The sequence below is a fragment of the Notothenia rossii genome, assembly GCF_949606895.1.
Source record: "Notothenia rossii genome assembly, chromosome: 2".
In the NCBI taxonomy this organism is placed as follows: Eukaryota; Metazoa; Chordata; class Actinopteri; order Perciformes; family Nototheniidae; genus Notothenia; species Notothenia rossii.
In genome coordinates, this window is record NC_136904.1 from 79446382 (window position 1) to 79470677 (window position 24296).

At 41.1% G+C, this 24296-nt stretch overlaps 2 protein-coding genes across 2 annotated transcripts; both read left to right on the forward strand.

The window, feature by feature from the left end:
- The first annotated feature begins 281 nt into the window (after positions 1-281).
- Positions 282-8742, forward strand: ehhadh (enoyl-CoA, hydratase/3-hydroxyacyl CoA dehydrogenase). The gene is made up of 7 exons (XM_079665555.1): positions 282-501; positions 1482-1585; positions 1977-2146; positions 2405-2516; positions 3248-3352; positions 6284-6625; positions 6967-8742. The coding sequence occupies exons 1-7, from the start codon at positions 428-430 to the stop codon at positions 8217-8219; spliced, it is 2160 nt and encodes a 719-aa protein (XP_079521681.1). The 5' UTR covers positions 282-427; the 3' UTR covers positions 8220-8742.
- A 716-nt stretch (positions 8743-9458) lies between these two features.
- On the forward strand, positions 9459-23061 carry LOC307028110 (UPF0524 protein C3orf70 homolog A). The gene is made up of 2 exons (XM_079662888.1): positions 9459-9979; positions 20657-23061. The coding sequence occupies exons 1-2, from the start codon at positions 9796-9798 to the stop codon at positions 21331-21333; spliced, it is 861 nt and encodes a 286-aa protein (XP_079519014.1). The 5' UTR covers positions 9459-9795; the 3' UTR covers positions 21334-23061.
- The last annotated feature ends 1235 nt before the right edge of the window (positions 23062-24296 follow it).

The window sequence follows — 24296 nt, forward strand, 5'->3', positions numbered from 1 at the left end:
TTGACTGTAATATGTGTTTTTTTAATAAAAAAATGATTGCTGCTTTATATTAATAATAATAATAATTCAAGTTTTTTTATAGCGATTTTCCTGGTCCTCAAATATGCTTTATTATTAATCAAATGATACTATACCAAAACAGTTAAATTAAAAGCATATATGCCCAAAAAAAGGGAACAAAATTGACAGATTTAGTTTTCTAACTAACTCCAGGCCAGGTGTGGGCGCTAAAGCTCCGAGTCGTTACCCCAAACCGCCCACTGTAAACAACACAGAAGAAAAGCGACGAAGAAGACAGTTTGGAAATCTTTATCACATGGATAGTAAAACTGTGATAAAGGTGATGCAGTCTTGGCAGCAGGACTGAAGTTACAAAGTTCAATACACAAACCAGAAAGAAGTGCGACAGCGTCTGGTATTCGGTAAAATGGCTGAATATAATCTTGTTTCGGAGTGTGTCGGTTTGATTACTCTGCGGAATCCGCCTGTCAACGCACTCAGGTGAGTCACAGTCAACAGCAAGCAGGTCTTCTTTAATGCATGATCCATGATTTACTCTCGAATTTGTTTTATCTTGTGAGAAGAAAAATTACCGCATGTTCATATATTGTGGGACTTTTATAGAAGCCTTCGGGATGTACAATTCCAAATGTGCATAGGAAAACGCACACAAAATAGCAAAGGCGATAACTTGTTTTGTCAGTACAATATTCAAATTATATAAATATTGCCAGATGGGGGCGTCAGAGGAAAGGCTGTTAACTCAAATCAAAAATGGAATGTATTTGCTGTAGTAGTGTAGGCCTATTGTAGGAGTAGGTAATTCCATTTTCAAAAATATATACTTTATCAGACAGCATTTACTTTGTGGAGGAAGTTAATACAAACAAAATGTATGATGACGATACATAAAATGAAACATTGTTGTAGACAATATACAATTTATATGTATACAATTATAACTGAAAATAAATGTCATGATATTATTAAGACATTGAAAGGGGAAATTGTGCTGCATAATGAATACTTAAACATTTGATAGTTCAAATGCCTTTTGCCAATTCTTCTTCTCTACATCTACTTAAGTGAATTATTGAACGCAGGACTTTTACTTGTAGTATTGTGGTGTTGCAAAGCCTAATCTGCTGGTCAATGATCTACTGCTGCAAACTGCTCCAGTTTTGGGTTAAAAACAGTGCTCGAAGGTACCCCAGATGTAGTAAATATTAATGGGTGTTTCTCACAAATATGAATCCTGTCTGCCTAGCTCTTTAGGCCTCTACTACCCTGTTTAACAGAAACTCATATCAAATGTAGGTCATATTGTTAATAATTAACATTATTTTGAGGAAGAAGTCCTGTAACAGAAAGTTCTAAATTGTCCCTTTACTCGACTATAACAATTTAAAGGGTTACTGAAAGGTGAGCTTCAGCAATAATGTACATCCAGTATAACGTAAACATGTTATTCTTTGATGCAGTGCAGCGGTGAGGCAGGGCATCGTTGATACTGTGCAGAGAGCACTCAGCGACCCAAACGTGAAGTCTGTGGTCATCTGTGGCCAGAATGGAATCTTCTGTGGAGGTATGGACATTATTTAGATTTCTTGTATTTTCTGCAACATTACAATGGTGACACAAATAGGTTCCAAAATATGTTTGAATTGTGTTTTGCTTGACTTCTTTCAATGTTCTATTACAAACCTTGAAATGGGTGGAAAGGTCGGTGCAAAAGGCGACAAGAGTACACTATCAAACACCCGTAGGCTTGCAAAATAATTCTCAAATATAATTTTTAGTTTCAATAATAACTAATAAACTTTAACAATTGAAGCGTCCTGGTGTGTGTTAATTTCCTCAAAGACAGAAGCACAGAATTTCTGTTGAACCAGATGCACCTTATTATAAAGTCTGTTGTTTCTGGCTTTCTGTTTGAACACTCTTGATATCAAAATCCATTTCATTTTGCACAACAGGGGCAGACATCAAGGAGTTTGGATCCAAAATGACTGGACCTCCACTAATTCCGATGTTCCACGCCATTGAGTCTGCCAACAAGCCGGTGGTGGCGGCCATAGAAGGAAGCGCTTTAGGTGGAGGGCTTGAGTTGGCGCTTGGTTGTCATTATCGAATCGCACACTCTAAAGTGAGTTCATGCTTCAGAGCGCTCTCTGTCTCTTTTTAATATCAGCGTAGTGCTGCATCAGTGTCTAACTGTCTTAACATGTTGCAATGAGTAACTGTTGGTTTAGTTGTTATGTTTAAAATAAAACCATCACATTTTTCTTTCAAATGGTTTAATTGTTGCAATATATAATCAATGTTATGGGGAAGAGTGACATGAACACCCCAAACTGTTAAGCCCCTTCTGTTACTCATACTTTGTGCCTCTGTGCCCTTTAAGGCCAGACTGGGGCTTCCAGAGGTGACTTTGGGTCTGTTGCCAGCTGCAGGAGGATCCCAACGTCTACCAAGGCTCATCGGGGTCCCAGCTGCCCTAAGCCTCATCACCACAGGTAGAGAAGACAGATTTACCCTGCTTGACTATTAAAGAGATGATTATAAAAGTGTTGACATTCTTTAAAGTATCAGACTAGAAAAAGGGAAGCATATATTCATGTGAAGAAGTCACAATACTTAGTGTAATCCTGATACCAAAATTACGACTTTGACACAACTCCAGCCCTAACAATCTTGATAGTGATACTGTGGTTATCGCACCATCCTTAAACATCAGGCCAAGTCGAGGATTGCTATTTGTTTTATCAGCAGAGATGATATCTTTTTAGAATCAGTATGCCATGCAAAAATATAAAATGTTGGTCTATTTTTGCAAGAGGGCTCTGTTTGTAAACCCACATGCAGATGTCCCTGCGTATTATATATGTATAAATGATTACCAATCATTGACTTGGCAGAGTTGTTGATTGACACCCTGTTCACAACATGCAGCTGCTGACATGAGATCGGTAGTTTACTGTGATGACCAGCAGAGGTCACCATGTGTTTAGTTTCACCATGCTCGCTGCTTATATTCTGCCCTGTTCAGATCAATGGAAATGTTCTTAACGCCATAGTTGAGGAGACTGTTGTTCTTTATTATCTTCTGACATGTATCAAGGACACAAATGGTCCTTGTTTCCAAATCTACTGTGCCTGGCTGGGAGGTGTGTTATTCCTCATCTAAGCATTAAAAATGTCACATGTCATCCAGATAGACCTTTGATGCCCTTCATATCTCCCACAGGCCGCCATGTGACTGCCGCTGAGGCCCTGCAACTTGGCATAGTGGATCAGGTTACTGACCACAACACTGTGGATGCAGCTGTGAAGTTTGCCCTGAGTGTTGCAGGTGAGGCACAGAAACCTGATTGCACAAGTTTTAAAATCCACTCACTCTCGACTGGCTTAAAAAATGAATTTAGTGGAAGGAAGTTACATTCCTCCCCAGCGGAGTTATTTTGGGCAAGTCCGACATCAAGAAGATTTGACATGTAGGTTGTAGAAATCAAAGGAAGCAGAAAACACGGCAGGCAGATCCTCCACCACAGACGCCATAAATGTTTCATGGCTCTGTCAGATGTGCTCTGATGTCTTCACTGCTTTTGCTCTATTATTTAAAAGGGTGAAAAGGGACACACTTTCCTTGAATATTAATAACTGGCTCTAGCCAATCATTTAGGAGGATAAGGGTTTCTCTGTGTATGTGAATCAGAATAATGAACACACTAAACTGACTGATAAAATGTGCCACATCCCCACAGTTTACCAAAGAGTATTTCTCTGTGTAATTTGTGTGTTTAATGACAAATCAACTTTTAAGAACATTTGGTGTGTATTTTTGTGAAATGCTTAGATTTTCCAATTCTGCTCTTGGTCAGATGATGTCTTATACTTTACAATAATTCAAAGGTTTATACATTTCATTTTCATATGAAAGGAATACCCATTTAACAACATTTTCAGTGATACTTTACTTCAGACCAGCTATTGATTAGCCTATCATAACGACTGAAAGCAGTGAGAAAATGCTAGCCTGGTTCTTTCCACAGTTGCCTAGCAGCAAACATCTAATCAACACATTGTGAAGTGATTTATCCGTACAAAAGTGTAAAAAAAACCAAATTGTGGGTTTGCAGGTTATGCTCAGACCCAGGCTAGCTGTTTTCACTTTCTGCTAAGCTATGGCCAACCAACCCTTTATATTTAACATACAGATAAGAAAGTGGTATCACGTATTTCATACAACTCACAATAAGGAAGTCATTAAGCATCATTTTTTCTTAAACAATTCAAACTATTCCTTTAAGCATTAAGGAATGCTGTTAGCAAGGTCATATTGTGAAGTAATGCATATACCAACTACTCCGGTGTGCGTTTTTTTGTGTTTACATTTTCCGATTAAATTTGATTGATGTGAATTATGTCTTTGCCCTGGTTGTACAACAGCCTTTGATTCGTTTGCATAAAAGGAACATAGGGATGTTTTCATGGCTATAAAGTAAGAAGCTCACTACTTGTTTTAGATAAGTCATCTAAAACAGTTTGTTGCTAGCTTACCTGGCAATGAAGGCTCTTTTGTAAGACATTTCAATTGGTATGAAAACTGCTAGTTTTTGCCTAACGTTCCACCTTTAGCAAATTATCACACTAAGTTTGTGTGAAATGTCAACAGCAAGTCCCCAGGATTGCCTGTAAAACAACATTTCACAATCAAAAGATGATTGCAGTCTGATGCTTTTTACAAATGCTTTTTTTCCACACAGCACTGCCAAGATGACTTTGAGTGGGTGAGAAAGTGAGTGTTGTTTTTAAAGCTGAGGCTTAGAGTGAGTCAGACAGTGAAGCCAACAGCATACAAGATGGGAGATGACGAGACTTTGACCGATACTCCACTCTTGAGTTGATAAGCAGGGGTGTTGAATTTGGATGGAAAATATGTATCTAAAATGTATATCGAAACATGTGAATGTTTGAAACATTGAGATGAACGGCCAGTGCAACAAGCACAGATAGATAGCAATAGATTCAAAAACATTAATACATACATACATAAACCGCAGCCAGCAGTACATCTGGCACATATACAAAAAAAATGTGACAACCTAAATTGATGCACATGTGGACACACACACACACACACACACACACACACACACACACACACACACACACACACACACACACACACACACACACACACACACACACACACACACACACACACAGAGAGACACCAGGCACACACATGCAGAGATTCAAGTCTCTGCTGGTGACCAGATTAACTTTTTTACCCCAGTAGTTGCAACATCTGCCCGCTACATCTGTCAGAACAGCGGCGAGAGGCTTTCCTCTCGCCGCACAACAAATCCATCGATGCAGCTCAACCATTTACAGATTAACCGCTGCAATAATGCCCCCTCTAAAGTACATTGGAATCACATCCTGCTGCCACACAGCATTGTACTTGTAACTGACCTATAATGACCTTCAACATGAATTCTTCCACAGTGATATATTGATAGGGACTTTATTAGACACAATTGAAAGTTATTGTGGACTAAGTGGAGATAACAGATCAGATGGGGCTGCTGTCCCTTTAAGCTTAGCCATGCTGACCCAGTTTTCTGGCCCAGACCCACTGAATGTAATTCAGTGAAGCTGTGAGGGATTCCTACTGCTGTCTCATGTAGTCATGTCAGAGGAGACAGGAATGGGAATTAAGATGCTTTTAACAAGGTTTTAGCAGACTGGATATCTGCTTCTTCTCTCTCATTGTTTGCAGGCTTTAATCACAGCAGACAGGAAGTTTTGAGGCTCTAATTTTAAGTCTTGTCATGTAGTTTCACCTGGAAAATTGCCCTAGTATTGTACCGTTGCTTGTAGGCATGAGAATCACAAAAATTAAATCACTTCCCTCTTTGGAGTTGGACATTTACCAGCTGTTTTTTGGCCAGAATCAAATTGTTGCCTTCATTTAGTTTCATATCGGTGTTATTCTAAGTAAACGGCAACAGTGAAGTGGCACTGGAGTCTGTACAATTATTTTGAAAATTGGTGTGTCGTGTCACTCTGCTCTTTAAGCCACTGGGGTACCTAGTGATGAGTGGCCAATTACATCCAGGCTGGAGAAAAAGGAAAACGCAGTACTAATGGAAAGTAGGAAGCAAATTGCAGAAATAATATTCTGCAATAATTAAAATGTACTTTCTGAAAACTCCGAAAACTGCATGCAAAAATGTTACTCATATGCAGTCATGTTTCTTCCTTGTTTCTATTGCAGGTCGGTCACTGGGTCCTCGTCGTATCAGTGCTCATCCGTGTCCACAGCAGCCTGATTTGGATGCTCTCTTTGAGGAGGTGATGCAAAAGGTGCGTCAGAGCGCCCGTGGAGCTATTGCACCCATCGCATGTGTCCAAGCGGTGCGGGCGGCTGCCACCCTGCCCTATGCTCAGGGCATGGAGCGAGAGAGAGAGCTGATGGCCACTCTCTTCACCTCAGGCCAGGCCCGCGCCCTGCAGTACTGTTTCTTTGCTGAGAGAGCTGTTGGCAGGTGGAGGATGCCCAGTGGAGCCCGCTGGGACACGAGCAAACCCAGGCCTTTGCATAAAGCAGCTGTCATCGGTAAAAGCTTCTTTAATTTCTATTTGCCTGAGGTAACAATACGCACAAGCTCATTTATAGTTACGCTGAATGTATATGGGTGAGCTCTCTGTACTCGGCAGTGAGGGTTGGATGAATGACAATCTGGATATGTGAAGCTCAGCAGCTTGTGCATTAAAATAGCAAGCATTGGAAAAATTCCCAGGCTTAATATTTTTTCAGACTACCATTATTTACACAAAAACATTATTTACTGTGATTCTTCTTGTATATATATTGTTATTTTTCTGATCCAAAATTGTCCAAGGTATGTGTGAATTGTGACTTGAGGTTTTATTTGATTTGTGATTTTGTCTAAAAAGGCCTCGGCATCATGGGGAGAGGCATTACCGTGGCACTGGCTCAGACCGGGTTGTCTGTGATCGCCGTGGAGACCCAGGAGAAGCAGTTGATGGAGGCAAAGCAGGCGATATCTGGCATGTTGGAGCGAGGAGCCAAGAGACGTGGTGTGGCTCCTGCTCTTGATAGAGTCATTTACAGCCAGAACATCCAGGCCGTGGCGGATGTGGACCTGGTCATCGAGGCTGTCTTTGAGGACATCGCCCTGAAGACCAAAGTCTTCCAGCAGCTTTCTGCCGTTTGTAAACCCGGCACATTACTGTGCACCAACACTTCTGCTCTAGACGTGGACCAGCTCGCCTCTGAGACCCCCAACCCTGAGCTGGTGGTCGGGATGCACTTCTTTGCCCCAGCCCATGTCATGAAGCTGCTGGAGGTGGTGTACGGGCCTCGGTCCTCTCCTCAAGCCGTGGCCACTGCCATGCAACTGGGGAAGAAAATGGGCAAAGCCAGTGTGGCAGTTGGCAACTGTCGAGGCTTCGTGGGGAACCGCATGCTGAAGCCTTACATTGAAGAAGCGTTCTTCCTTCTGGAGGAGGGAGCTACACCAGAGTTAGTTGATCAAGCGCTGGAGGAGTTTGGTTTTGCCATGGGTGTGTTCAGAATGTCCGACCTCTCTGGGCTGGACGTGGGATGGAGAATCAGGAAAGGAGAGGGGCTGGTGGAGCCTGGCACGGCGTCAGGGCGATCTACTAGAATCCGACAGGGTCGCAGGTACAGTCCTCTGGGAGACCTGCTCTGTGAGGAGGGACGCTTCGGCCAGAAAACAGGCCGGGGGTGGTACCAGTATGACAAACCTGGCAGTCGGGTTGCCAGGTCTGACCCTTGGCTGCACAGCTTTCTGGGGGCGTACCGAGCCCAGCACGGCCTGGTGGCGCGACGCATCGACCACCAGGAGGTGCTGGAGCGCTGCCTCTATGCCCTGATCAACGAGGGCTTCCATATCCTGGATGATGGAATAGCTGCAGGACCTGAAGACATCGATGTCATCTATGTGTCGGGCTACGGCTGGCCCAGGCACCGTGGAGGTCCGATGTTCTACGCCAACATGGTCGGGCTGGCGAAGGTCCTGGAGAGGCTGGAGCACTACCAGCAGCTTCATCCTGAGGTGCCCCACCTGCAGCCCAGCAGTCTGCTCAGGAAGCTGGTGGCCAGCGGCAGCCCACCTATCCACAAGTGGGGGGAGGCCATCAAGAAACTCCACAGTCAGCTTTAAATCTTAAGCATTTTAGCTCTAAGCTCTTAATTCACTTTAATAATGACAAGCTTACTGTGATAAACATTAAATTGCTTATTGTGTACTCTTTAAAATGTCTAATCTTTTTCTTTTGTATATTGTGATTATGAATGTAATTATTGAAGGCTGCTGTGCTTTCTTTGATTTAATAATCATAATAGCTTTGTCTGTGCCAATTTATTAGGTACACAATGTAATATAATTATATTCAACAACAGTAAATCATATCTTTGTTAAGCTGATTGAGCTTGTGTTGACATTTTATCAAATACATTGATTTGACTTGCAATAGATTGATGGTTTGATTGTTTCTAAAAGATTGTCTCTTTTTTGTGTAAATAGTGGCTGTACAAAACACTATAAACACAAGAAAGAGAAAATGTTATTGATTTTCCTATATTAGACTTGAATGGTTTTTAATGAATCATGTTTAATAAATGTTGACAAATGTTTTGTGTAATGTACACTATTTGATAATAAAATCTGAAATATTATGTCCAAAGACCTGTTTTATACTGATTTATTGGTTCGTATTGTACTTACTGTCCTATTTGTGTGAAACTGGCATTATGTAGAGTAGCTATTGTTTGGCTTGTTATTCCAGCTCCCAGTGTGTCCAGGTAACTGCTTGTGGCATTTCATTTCATTTGTTTCCTCAGTCAAACGACCTTCTCTGGAGGAGAAAAATCAAACTCTTCTTCATGTGTTAGTCTCTGGTTTCTGAATTTCTGCTGACTCAGGCACAGCGGTGACAGAGAGCCGAGAGGGACACGCGGCGGTAAACTGCTCTTTATATAAATCAATGGCTAACCCTGAAATCTCACGCCCCAGAAGAGCAGATGTTGGGGTTGCCATCTAGCGGTACAGGGCTTCAGACTGAGCAGCTGGATTTTACATTATAATGCTTTATTTTGTACTTCAGCTACACTTCTGGACGTGTCATCTTTTAAAACAGTTAAATAAAGGAATCATGAATTGAGAAAGAAGGATATTAAAGTGTATCCAAGAATACAAAAAAGCGTATAATCACTTATCCTATATGTAAATCTTATTAAGGTTAATTAAATCTTTCTTTCAGATCCAGACCCTGCCATGTTGTTTTGAAGTTTTATAAAGGGGCCGAGCCAATGAAAGCTGGATGTGTGTTTGAAGTGCGCAGAGCAGCTGGCTTTGTGTGAGTGGACTCCTCCCGTTGTGTGATGAAGTTCAGATGCGCGCCGCTGTTCCGTACGCGCGTCACCAGCGCACAGAGGAGCTTCCCGACGCGAGGGGGAGGCTGGAGAGATGTGTGGATCACGACCATGGAAGGCTTTGAATGTCACATTACATGCATCTAATTGACGCTATTCGACTTTTACAGGATATGTTTCCACCCTTCATATGAGCAGTAACCCAGCTGCTCGGGATTCAGAGATCCAGCGCCGCCTTTCGCGTCTGTCTCCCAGTTGAGAAGCTTCCTGGGCTGCGTGGACCTTAAAACCTCGGCTCTGTCCGTGGCGATTATGTTATAGTTCACTCGGACGAGGCTTTTTGTGTTCATCCAGGAAATGTTGGCATGGCCTCTTCGCGAGGTAAGAAGTGTCCGAAAAGTGAGAAGTTGGACGAGGCGCAGGCTTTGGCCAGGAGCTGCGCGGGGAGACCAGACTTCCTGCCGTGTGATGGACTCTCCATCTGCGCGACCCACAGCCACGGGAAGTGCTTTAAGCTGCACTGGTGTTGCCACCTGGGATGGTGTCACTGTAAGTTTGTTTAAATGCTTTCATAGTATAACCATAATTATATCTCACTGTGGTGCCAAAATCTGGCCATGTTGTGTGGGCAGAAGCATGAGTTCACTGTAGTCTTCTTTATGTGGAGAGGAGAAATGATAGTGAACATTTGCTGCCCCGAGATGTTATAACATTTCCTACATATTTTATAGTTTTGTTTATATCGCAATAATATCAAGGTAAAACTTGTTATATAGAGTCACATTCATCGTTGATCCAATATGCATAAACATACACCCTTGTATGAATAGTTTATGTTGTCCAAACATTCAGAAGAAGGGAACTATATGGTTTGGATTCATGGTTTCAGTGTTACTAGGCCTACCATTCTTTTTTTTCCTATATATTTTTTTATATTTTCCTACAATTTCGGTGACCAGGCCAATTCAGCAGTGTATAGTATGCTGAAGTTTATTGTGCCATAGATTAAATATTTCATCGATGAATCCTCCAGCAGCCCATAATCTTAGCTTTCAATTGTCAATGTTACATTATTGAAAAACACAGATAACTCTGTAAGTGTACATTTATACTCTAAATGATATGCAGTCAAGCTTAAAGAGTGGATGAAACTAGAATAACTGCAATAACCTTAATGTTGGTATTCTGATGTCTTCCAAATGACTTTTATTATAACTCCATATAGGCCTATGGCTTATGCTCTATCATATTGGTGGTGAATGCATCTGTGTGTGTTACATTGTTTATTTGAAAGCATATTTATCAATATAGTATGTAAAGTATTCAAAAGGACTGATCGGAAACCAAAATTACAAAAAAAAGGACAAACTATTTGTGGAGATACTTGTGAAAATGGGTTAGTCCCAAGTGACGTCACACTTAAGTCATCATTTTCATTTCTGCTTTAAAGGATGAGTCTTGTGATATTTTTCCTGCTGTCAACACATTCCATGAAGAGACCAAAACCAACAATGATTTGATTCTTCTAACAAGAACAGCCTGAAATAGCCTATTCCTCTGTGTCATACACATAGACCATTTTAAACACACTATTACTTCATCATGATGACCGTGGGCTCTGTAGTGTATTTTGAGTCAATCCCACGTTGAAAAACTAAGCGCAGTAAATTCTCTCTAGACTAGAGCATCAAATGTGTATCAATCCACAATTTAAAATAGTCCCCAATACATGCACTGTTATTTTTGTTTGAGTAATGTTTAATAAAAATTGCTCAGCGGATCTAGTCAATCATTTAGGGCTGACATTTTTCACTTAACTAAATATAGGGCAATAACCATATCAGATTTTAACTATACAATTATCGTGACGAAAACATTTCATGATGACTCATTATTATTGTGCTACCTGTAAAAATGTACTATCAGTCAAACTAATTTCTTACTTTTTTGTTGTTAGTGTTGTTTTTTGTCAAAATTGCATTTAAAATATTTTAAATGCAATTTAAAGAAATTGAAAGGATTTAGGAGGTGCTGGATTTTTAAAATTGTATTTTCATGTATATTTTTAACATAATATCAATACAACCTTTTTGAAATATCAGAAATCTTGTTTGATACTACTATATTGCGCAACTTCTATGCCAAATACTTGATAATATCTACTAAACTCAACAGTATTACCACTTTATATAAAAAATATATTTTATATTCATTGTTGAATTGACAGTTTTGGTAGTATAGCACAGGGCCCTTACTCAAACATGGAACATTTTCGTTTCATTTTTTGGCAAAGTGTTAGTGGCATTTACTCTACCCTCACATATCCTACCCACAACACTTTCTCTCCATTTGAACCTTTCTCGACCTGTCACTTCCACACGACTTCAGAACCACAATAGCCGAGCCTTAACCTGACAGGATGCCCGCCTCTTTGTGCGGCCCTAATTTATCCCAGCTCTGGCTCCCCTATACCCTCATAAAATCCTGAGATCAGTGTAAAACACAATCACCCTCCACTCTGCACCACTCAGTCAGGGCTTATAGTGTGCAACTGCACAAGTCACATTGTAATCTTTGCCGTGTAATCATTGGATTTAGATGCCTGACTCCGTCCAGAATGAGCCAAGCGATTTGAAATATCTGATGTGTCTGATTCTTTCCGGTGTTTAATATGATCCACATCTAGGATGTATGTTTCTCAGCGATGCCACCGTTACATCATTTGTAAACATTAATACCTGCTCCTCCTTTCTGCTTTGGAATATTCATCACTCGTTGTATATGTGTTGCACAATGGACATGGATGGGTATTATTCCCCTTTATTGAATTCAGGCTGTTATGGTATAGAAGAATGAGCCAGCCTCGTCATAATGGAGCTCTCACCTTCACATTTCGGACCACTCTAATTCACAGGTTCCCCTCACAGGACACTCTAGCACCACAGTTTGAATACACAAGCTTAGATTGCTGAATCAGGCAGAAACCGGGCACCTGGGGAGAATGAAATAGCAGTGTGCTGCTGCATGCAATGCCCCCCGTCTCAAACCCTTCTTTGTAGCAACTCATAATAATGCTGGATGCATCACTCCCCTTACCTTGTCACATTTTATTTTTAAACGTGCCTATGACTGTTGCCTCGGATATAAACTCGTTCTAATGCTGATAATTGTGTATTTGCCACAGGGAGCCTTGCCAGACTGCCTCTTTAATTACATTTTAATGGGTTTCTAGGCAAACAAATACAAAGGGTCAATGTTTAGTGAGGCTTTGGCTCAGCAATTTAATTCTCAAACTCAAATTATAATCTCATCGTACCTGTGGAACAGCGATTACCTGTGACTTAATTCTTGGCTTCTACTGCTTCCTACGTGCCATTGCATCCAAAACATCTCTCTCTCTTCGGTCTTCTTTGTCTTGACTTTGCAGCCTACAGAAACAAAATGATGCTTTGATGGTTTTCTGTGGCAGTTTCCACTTTGTTGAAGCTTTGTTACATTTCTGGCTGAGAGGCCGTGTTCCCAGCTGGTGACAACATCAGTCCAAGCCTCTCATTAGTTTTAATTAGCTGTGTTTAGTGTCACCGCCAATATGTCATGTCTGATGAGAGCTTCTGCTAACAGCAAGCAACACTGGAACCACCTGGTCTGAATAATCTTTCTCTCTCTTTATCCTCAACTAACTGATTACAATTACCAGTCAGAGCGAACAATTGCTCATTAAGAAATTCTAACAGAGTCTAATGAGTCCTGAATAGTCTTGTCAGTCTGTTCGTTCTCTGCCAGCTCCAATGTCATACCTTACAACTTGTACTTCTGTTGTAGTTACAAGAAAGTGGGATCTTTCTGTCCGACTTCTTCATCTCATCTGTCACATCACACAGCTAGCTTGCAGCTATTCTAAAGGGAAATGTGTAGGACTATCGGATAAAGCACTTATTGATTGATTTGCTGACCAATTCAAAATGTGCTGCAGTGGCCGACCATAAAAAGCTTAAACTGTTATTAAAGGATCGATTCAGTGTTAGCACAGGCCAGAGGGGATGTTTCTAGCTGGACTGTTGGGAAGCACTTTAACTTATTGTCTCACAAAGTCGGAAACAAAGGGCAGCACTAAACCAACTTCATCGTGTTTTAAAAGGATTGCAGATCATTTTCAAATCTGTCTTAATATAATACCACATCTTTTGCTTGTTGCTGTCCACTCATCGCAGCCTAGCAATGAACTGTAGCAGAAAAACACAAAGCTGCCATTTGTACAAAAACGAATGCAGCTTTGTGAGATACCCACATGATTAGCTTTGATCTAAATACACATTTGGACACAAGTTAGATGTTTAAAGATAAATGCAGCTGATTGATTAAAATACAATCTATGCCTAAGTGTTGTCTCAGTTGTTATGGGTTTATTCTAACTTACTGTTGAGACAAGCTCGAAGATGACTCAAATCTTGCTGTAATGTCTTTTGAAAACAGAATTGTATTTATCCACACATTTTCGAGGAAGTATGGTGCTGAATCCAAATGTTGCTTGGTGTCATAATTATGTTCAGCATGCATCAAGACTTTTCCCATGAAGACATTTTGACATGTCACAGTAGGAAAGGCTCAGGTGTAAATAATTGAATGAATGACGGTTGAATTACATTAACTGCTTCACTTTCAGGGTCCTGATGTGTTGCATGCTGGCTTACTGTCACACTGTTATGGCTAACTGGGAAAATGTAATTAAACACAGCCATCGTTAATGTTATAAGTACATCTTTGCTTTCTGTACTTTGACAAGTCGAAATATCTACTTTGAAGAAGGCCTATTTTTCTGAAGACACATTTTTAAAATACATTTGGGCTTGTGAGTATCGTAGTGGCCAGGGGGCCATGAAAAAAAATGAAAAAAAGATATTGTTTTAATATTTTTTTTGGGCCCCAATGGCATTGACTGGTTCACGCAGTCTTCAAAGTAACCAAGCAACCTAAATTAATTTGTCCTTTGTCTGTCCAAGGACCTTGCTCCCTTTCATGTCATGTGATACCTTGCGTGACCGTTTAATCAACCTGTACTGTACTGTAGCTTGCAGCAGCAAGTTCGGCAGCATTATAAAAAATGTAATAGATTGCATTTATGATGTACAGCAAACCAAAGCACAAGAGCAGCGCTCAAAAGAGAAAGGACAAGAGAGAAGAAGGAGATGTAACGGCTAAACTGACAAAATTAGACCGTTTTTTTGTCATAAATCGTCCTCGAAATCGAGCGCTAACGTTAGCAATGTTGACGTGCAGCGGCAGCCGGAGCCGGAGGCTGTCGATAGCTCACCTGCCTCACCACCATCATTGCCGTCTAGCTCCACCAGTGAAGCTGTATCCGTGGCCGTGGCTGTGCAACTTTCTATTGCAGCCAGCCAGGAGGAGAGGCTGGATTTGGCTGTGCCCGGCGGTGGTCCAACAGTTCCCCCAAGGGTCCCAACTGATAGGGGACTCTATGGCGCTATTGAGACCCCCGACGCCAAGATCAAAGGCTATATTATAGCAACCGGTCTATGTAGGCCTACCGGCCCATTCCCCAGAGACAAACATCAAGGAAACAGGTGTAATCTTCTTCTTAGTTCGTTGTGCCGTTGTCAGGCTCTGGTGGTCTGAGGCCAGGGCAGGCTGTTGTTGATAGCCTATACATGTGGCGCTTCTGAGTGATTGTGTATGTTCGTGCGTGTGCGAGCGCATCAGCTTGCGCTTATGTTTGGGGCGATGGGGGGGGTAGCAAAACAATATTTGCACCGGGGTCAATCACAACCTTGTTACGCCACTGATCGTAGTGATATAAGAAATCTGAACCTATGCGTTGAAGCCTTTACAGATGTTGCTTAATGCTCACTAAGCACAGAAAAATCAGCCCACAGAGATGCATTTCTTTCCTATAGAGACTGAACATTGAATTTCCAACTGGCTGCAAGTCAGAACAGCCTTTTTCCTCTGGAGTCATAAAACAGGAAACAGGAAAGGAGTTTCAGATGATGCAGGGTCAGACCTTCCCCTTCACTGAAACCTGACACTTTTGTTTTTCCCACTGGCTGCTGCCTCGTTGGACAGATTTAAACACAAAGAGCAGCGGATGTGTGAGCGGATGGTATGCGCTGGCCAAACGAGTGCAGCAGCTGTTGATAAATGAGAACAATCTGCTAAAATAATTGTTTTTGTTCACCTAGTTGCTATAGTGGCAGCTTTAACCGAGTGTGTTGCATTTACAGGGGAAAAACTACTCAGGCTGCACCTAAAGACTTCTGGCTCAAATGTGCAAAAAATCCAACTGAGGGGTTTGGTAATGAATCAGTGGCTTTGATATAAGCTAATATTAAAGTAACACAATCTGTGTGAGACACTCGTGCCCATTCATCTTCACTACATGTTGAGATTGTGGCAATTAAACCTCAATCTCCAAGACATTCAGTCTGCATTCTGTAGAGCGACAGTAGATCTGAAAACTTGGACGAAATGATGCCAAAGCTCTGTGTGTGTGAGAGAGAGAGTGAGATGGGGAGCTACATTCTGCATTATTCATATTCAGAGAGACCTCCTGCTGTATTTAACCAGACTGCAGCCACAGGCCCAGGAGAGAGAGGAGGAGGCATCCAAGATGGAGGCAGGTGGGAGGTGAGGATTTCCTCCTCCTGCAGCTCCTCCACTGTACTCCTTCCTCAAGAGAGCAATCTGTAACTTGTGAGGAATGAGTTGCCATTCCTCCCGCTGTCTCATTAACCTCTTGAACTCTTAATTTTACCCATAAATGTATTTTTTAAATACGTTTTGGCTGTATATAAAACTCTCTCTCTCCTCGTTCCAAATGAAGCTTATTAATACTTACTCTGACTCATGATTTCCCTATATACATATTGTTTGTAGTAGTTAACTATCTTTTGACACCTTTCTTTTTATTTCTTTCCCATCGTTAAGGGAAAGAGTCACCAGCTGCAGATTTTCATAACTCATATTTACATTTTTGTGTTTTAATTAAGAGCTTTTACTTTATCTCTTGATGTACCCAACTGCCTTATTTGCATCTCTTAGGCTGCGATCCCTTATATCCCCTAAAATGCCTTTTATCAGTCTCCAGTGAACTTGTTACTTTCCGTGACCCTTAATGATAACGTGATGAAAGGCTTTCTAGCTAAGAAAAAAAAGATAGGAGTCATTTGCCTCTGCAGTTGATTTTCTCTATATGAATGTAGGTGTAAAATGGTAGGTCTGCAGAAAAGCTTCTACTTTTGAGTACTGACTCAATCACTTTTACATTTACTGTGTTTCCCCTTCATTTCAGCTAGAAACCTGACAGCATGTTGGGAAGTGTGGCCATTTTGCTTTAGGGAGGAGAAAATAAACTGGAATAAATCCCATAAAAGACGGGTATGATATGTCACCAGCAATTTCACAATTTTGCTGTCTCATTAAAAGACAAAATCCAACAAGGAATTTAGCCTACTTTACATTATGTTCTGTGCATGTAGATTTTCCCCTGGGCCATTGACTTCCATTTCTGCTCAGAAACTATTAAAAACACACTCTTGCACATTGTGACATTTTCCTTCAATTTTTACTTTATTTGTATTCTATCCTACAAACACCATCCTGCTGCCATAAATACTCAGCCTACCAAATATGTTTTAATCTACAGACAATGTCCCCAACAGATGTGAGGATTCCTCCTATGCAAGTGTCTTAAAACCACAGTGATCGTCTGTTTTAGGAAATTATTGTTATTTTTTATTATTTTATTGACCTATACATTCGCCACTGATTTACATCATCAGTAGCAATCAGTGGGTGTGTGGCTACGTAACACATAGAAGTCAGGCAGTTTTAGACTTTTCGTCTTATTATAGAATTGGTTGACAATAAGGAAAATAACATAGGCCTTGACTTACATGTCATTACCCTAAACTAAGAAGTGGAACCATACACTCAGTGTTTTGAATGTAGGGGTTACTTTGGGAGGACATCTGGTCTCTGTTAGTGTGGAAACAGAAACACTGAAACTCACACACACACACACACACACACACACACACACACACACACACACACACACACACGCACACGCACACGCACACGCACACAAATACACACAGGGGAGAGGGAGGGGGTGCAGAGGCCGCTTAACAACTGACATTGTCATGCAAGGGCTCCAGCACTGGGAAACAGAAGGGTAGAATACAAGTGAATATCAATAAAGCTGCAGATAGTGTTCACTGGCTGTCAGCGTTTTCATATTTCCAGTAAAGATACACTCTGCTCAGCTTTTCTAAGACTTAGTTTATGTCTTTTATTTAGTCAATTTGTGTTGAACTGTATTGCTTTCAGTTGATGGATATGCAGCATAACACATTTCTGGCAACCAACTCATGACAGGATTTTAAAATTCAATTTGCCCTGTCAGTTTTCTTGAAACTATCCATTGTTGCTCACTGAAATGCAATGTGGGACCCTTACTGCCTGACAAGCGTGCTGAATGCATTTCCTACCTCAAACAGCTTTTGCAAAGCCGTTTAAAGAATATTTAAAATTGTGCATCTGCTACTATCTGTTTGCGGCTTGAAGTCTCTGTTGTTGTGGATGCATTGCTACTGTAAGCGTGCATGTGAGCATAATGTAAACAAAACTCGGGACCCACTATAAAAAACATTGCTCTCTAGCACTACCAGTGGTACAAATATAAAAGTTACCTTTAAATGATCAGAGAGAAGAGAATAATCTAATTAGGGCTAAAAAACAACTTGTTCTTGTTGTATTTTTTTCCAATACTTATCAATGTGCCTATAATTGTTTTATAATTTGTCCAAAAAAAACTGTCAAGAAATGCTGTTTATATCATCTTTGTGGCTAATGTAATATTTCCAGTTACTTCAGTCTATTCAGTTAATTTCATGTCTTGCACAAAAACAACTTAAATCCTCTAAAAAGGAAGGTGAAACCTGCAAAAGTTTGGCCTTTTAGCTCAAACTTGAGTGACTTTAAATAAGTACAGTATGAACCTCCACAGTATTGGTTATAATAATAGCATTTGTAATTGTAAATTATTTGTAATAATCCAACTCAGAGTTTTCTTAGAGCATGCTTTTAAATATTAGATAAATATAAAAATGTGTTTTGCTTGATGTAAAGATTCTGCTCTTCTACTGTTTGCCAGACTAAGTGATATTAATCTCCCACGTAAATCTCAATCCTCTGGGGCTGATGGAAACAGAGATTTTTCTAATTTAAATCCAAAGTAATTCTGCATTCTGCACACACCCCGTTAATCTACAGACAGGATGTGTTTCTTCTGCAAAGCTGTTGTGGACCGACCAGTGTTGGTCTTGCGTTTACTCCGTATGTTTGGTTGTCTGCCCATGCATCTGTCTGTCCCCCAGAACTGCTCATGGTATTTGAAACTCCAGATGGATAGATGCAATTAAATGTAATATGCTAAAAACGAAATGTCAACACATTGCCTTCTACAGCTTAAGCTCTCATTTGTTGCCGCTATGATGTCTGCATGAATGGGCTCGCCTCATTCTGAACATGGACCATTGAGTTTTTCTCATTAAACAGAGGACGGTTACTGTTCCTCCATTTTGTCTGCATCGACATCAGCTCCTGTGTTTTGTGTTAACTGTGTTTACTAAATATACGGACATTGAGCCTCTTTTTGTTGCTTCAAATGGGCGGATGATGCAGTTGTGTGTCCTTAATGAAAAGGTGGCCACTAGAAATAAATTCACCATTCTTGTGGGCACGAACAAATATTTAATTAAACCAAATATCTTTTGTGTGGTGCGAAAATGTCTCATCAGCAGACTCTCAAAACAGTCACATCCTTTGAAGTAGTTTGATGATTTCAAGGTAACCAGGGAAAATATTTGGATTAAATGGATATCCGAGCCGGTGAAACAAAAGACAAGGACACAGAGTGAGAGGAAGTAATGCATAGGCCTGTCATCTTCTGTAGTTTCTCCCTCTCCGGGGAGCCAGTTAAACACACATCTTAGCCGCACTCTTCAGGCAGCGTGTTGGAGGCAGTGGGCTGCAAAGAATGAGGAACGTTTGGGAGCAGTCACTTCACACAATCTCCACCAGTATATCAGCTGCCAAGATGGGAGGCATAACTCACATGTAAGGCATCTTGTATAAGAATATAACAATTTTCCAGAAGAAATGTATGCTCAGTAATTATATTACGCCATCAAAATCTATTATGTCAGTAAGCCAGATGTAAATCAGCACCACATTATTGTATGGCCTTTTGTCTATCTGTCTATCTAAACTAAAGACTGTGTTTTGCCATTAGACGATGGTAGTTGTTGCTATAGGGCATTGGCTATGACCACTCGGCTATGAAGTCTTATTTCGTCATTTTCCCAAAAAATGAAAGTCTTGCATCAGTGATTGCTGCACTGCACTGGGGAGCCTGGACTTTAAAGTATGTTACACTCTGGCAGGTGTTTTTGCCGTCGGCAGCTGGTAATGCTTTGTGATGGGGAAATTGCTACCTGCTTTCAAAGGAGGCATGATAAGTTATCATAGAGACACTATTTGCTCATGCCTGCCAGTCCCAACCAACTTTTTAGCATCTGTTTGGACTACATGATTGGAAGGGTTCACATTTGAGAAAGATGTTGTGTATATGAAAGCCACCAAGTATCATCTAAGATATATATCTGCTTGACAGGAAGATAAAAGGGATTTTTGTAAACACTCAAAAATGCTTTGCTGAACAGTGAATGCAGAGAAAAAAGAAAACAAGTTATAAAATGTTTTATTTTTGACTGTTTTTTTTTTAGCAAAGCTTGTTTAAATGATATACAATGAAGTCTATTGTTATGCTGCTTTCGGGATTTCTGCCAAATGTCTCCACGTGGTGCCATCATTTGGCTTTATTTGCTATTTTTGATTGATTTAAAACTGCATTTTGTGTTTTTTTGGTTGCTTTGGGGCCACAGATACAAGCTGTTAACACAACACCGACTTCTTATCATCTTTTAAGCCAAACACATTAGTAAACAGAGAGCTACATTATGATTATTTATGAGGAATATTTCAGGCCACCCACTGTAAACTGAATGGAGTCCACCATTCATGTCTCCAACATCTCCGGAAATGTGTGTCTAAGTACACCAGCTAGTTGCTAAGCAGCTAAGCAGGGAGATGTTTTACCACAGTCAGTTAATCAGAGCTTTTTTCTCCTTTTTTTTCTCCTTTTAGGCAAGTATGTTTACCAGCCCATGACCAACGTGTGCAAGCTGCCCAGCACGTCGGTGCCAGCTGTTGGGACGGAGTACAGTAACACCATGGACCTGTCCGTCTCTCTGGCTGAGCGCTTCCTGAAGCTCGCGCCCAGCTTCCAGTCCCCTCCTCTCCTAGAGTCCCCAAAGTACTGCATCATCGCCGATCTGTTCGTGGACGACTACATCGTCAAACGCATCAACGGGAAGATGTGCTATGTGCAGCGCCCATCGCCCCCCTTACCAGAACCTCCTCATGCTCCCACTCCTCCCCCACCTGCTGCCGCTACACCTAAGATGCCACAAAATCCCGCGCAGCCTCGGCAACCGGTGAAGCCAACAAAACACGTGCCTGCCCCTGTGCAGCCGGTCCAGCAAGTATACAGCGAACACAAACATCCTACCACCGTGGATAAGATTAAAGGCCCCAAAATGGACCACTGTTCCTCTCCGTCTAGCTCCGAGGACTCTGGTATCAACGCGCTGGGTCTGCACTACCTGGAGTCCTGTGAGGAGGAGAGCGAGGAGGAGGAGGACGAGTTGAGCACCGACGGGAACTCCAGCCCCGGCAGCCTCTGGGATCAGGACGAATGCTCTCTGCTGTCCCCCTCCAAGTCCATGATAGAGATCATCGAGAAGATCGAAACAACTGTGTAACGGACACTGACCCACGCTGTGAGGGAGTAGAATAACTGAGAGTTACTATAGTGGATGTATCCTACATAGACCAATAGGACACAAACTGCTCTAATGCTTCAGCAGGGCTTTGCCAGGTTGCTTAGTTGGAGTTGTTTTCCTGCAGTCGGCCGAGGACTGTACGTCTGCACTCACACACAGCCTCTCGTCGGTCCACTTACCCTGCATGAACGACATTTTCTAGAACTTATTACAATACAGGATAAAGGCACAAGCACAAGAATATCAAGCACATGCACAGTGGACCAAAAAAAACTCCTTTAGCCTACTGTACCTGGTATTTATACAGGAACATCTAAATTACATGGTAATCTATAGTAGGAGCACTAACTAGAGGAGACTTTCAGAGGAATAAGACTTTTTTCCTAAGATTTCTCTTTAGGTATATGTTACTGGAGCTAAGTCAAGTGGTGGTATAGTGGGTTTTCTGATAATAATGAGCAGTTAGATTATTCTTAGTGCTTTCCAGGCGTCAGACTTTGTCTAATTCAACATTTAAGTGGCAGATAAGCCTGACACGACTTGTTCTCCGCTCAATTGCTCCACCTACACGTTTTTCATAATTCTGACACTTCAGCAGAATAGCTACAAGGCCAGCTACCTCTCGTGGGCCTAAAGCACATCTGCCTTTTAACCCGTTACTCACTCAGCTCAGAGCTGCTGGGACACGCTTGCTTTTGTCACGTAAATATAAAAGATTCCCGGGCCCACAGTTTGTGTGCACTTTACTAACACGAGGAGTAGGTAGTCAGTGTTCGACAATCAAGGATTACACAGAAGCACATTCCTTTACTGCACCTGCCAAGGGCCAGGGATACACTTAAACCATTTATCAAACATTACATTGTGACATTGTTCCGACCACATTTCCTGGTCAAGCTTGACTGAACTGTAGTTGTTGTACGGGGCTCTAAGTAAAACACGACTTGCATTGACCCCTATTAGTAGCCAAGAAATTAAATAGCACAAACGTGTCCCTGGCAGAGCTACAGTGAAAAAAGACACAGCAGAAACTAGCAAGACACAAAGTGAAGAGGGAATATATTTAAAATATATATATATACATATAAACCTATACAACAATACAGATGCATTGTTATTTGCTCTCTGGGTTTGACGGTGAAGTGTCTTGGGATGCCAGCTGAGAAGGTAGTCTCGAAAGATGTGCAGGCTAGACTAGTACATTATGTCACAGTTATTTTGTGCTTTGGGGCAGAAGATCGTCACTTAATGAACCGTTTTAAAAGAAATGACCGTATGGAATAGGATGCTGAGTGTTGTTATGTGATGGACATGATGTTAAGAACACTCAATTATAATATTTGTGAGACAGCCCCTTATTAGTCAGTTAGTGAAATGAAGATGGGCTGGGTCTTTTTTTTAATGTTTTTAGAGTTATCTGCAAAAATCACTAAAATATTCACGAATATGTGTTGCTGCAATCTAGATGTAAAAAAACCAAGTCATTTTGCATGACTACATTGATTTGAGTCCCTGATGTCAAAAACTAATTTAACACATTTGTGATTCAGAGTGTTAAGAAAGTGAATAAATAATCTGTCAGATTTTTTTATTCAGGGACAGCCCTTGACATTACACTGAACACAGTCCCTCTTAACGCAGTTTAAAACATCTGTTATGTTATCTTATATGTCATATTATTTTCATATGAATAAATCTTAATGAACATTTTTCTCCCCCAGTCTCTCTTTTTGTAGCCAGTGTGGCGCATTTCTCCTAAAAAAGAGTTTCAGTCTTCTTTGAAAAGCATTCAAACTTCCTCCACCAAACATCAATAATGCTCTGCAGGGATTGAGTGAAACAGCAAAGGAAAGTAAAAGATGTGCTACAATTTAGTCTGTGCTGGTTGTTTATATTCTCTGAAATTTCTTGAGGAAATGTGCTTTCTCCTAAAAACCCTTTCCCTGTGTTGCCATTGGAATTCGATTAAAGCAAGAGAAAAACTAAATTAAGCGAGAGTAAGTAGTGTTAGGATGAGCTTTGCCTTCATTTTTGTTTTGCATGCAATTATGGTGTGAGAAATGCAATACAGGTTAGAATCCAGCCTTCCACTTCTGACGCCCATGTTTATTGATCCACAGCAGCGATGGCCTCTGGGTCTCTGATAGACAGTCTTTGTATAGCAGCTGATTTTACGAGAGACCATGCAAGTGACTTTCTCACCTTGACTTCAAGCCTGGATTGGTTTAGCTACGCTTCTCTTTTCCCCCTTCATTGTATCTATTGATTATTTGTGCTCCGCTAATGCAAGGAGAAAACCTAGTCAGGGGTGAAATGGTATTGTCATTCCTGCCAATGTCATTTTAAAAATCATTTCACATATTTCTGCTATGTGATAAAGAAGAGGAAGGCTGCTGGAGAGACCGGATTTAAACTCAGAATGGGAGAAAAGAAGAAAGAGGGATACATTGAGGGAGAGCAGCAGCAGGCAGAGGAAGCTCAATCACAAAAGGATGATGATGCAAGCACATGTAAAGTCTTTGCCTGGACTTGCGTGTCTGTGTGTGCGTGCGTGCTGTAGTCAAACATTTGGAAATTATTTTTTCAAGAGCTACAAAAAGATTTCATAAAGAGATAGATCGCTGTAATTGTTAATCCCTCGCAGCAAAGTCATTCAATTGGCAGGCAGCTTGAGCAGTGGAGAACTCACAAAGTTTGTCACACAAATGAAAAGCCGCCCTTGTTCAAGGACTTCTTCACAGGCAGGGTTGGCACAGCGCGTGTCACACAAGCTGCAGAGAGATGTTGTCAGCTCCACTTTGTTGTTCCTTTTGATGTGCATACAAACACATTACCCTACTCAGGAGGTTTCCTTTTAATTTCATACAATTGCTCTTTCTCTCCAGAGGCCGTCTATTACACGAGCAAAAACCCATAAACTCAGAGGAGATTTTAAGAGACAA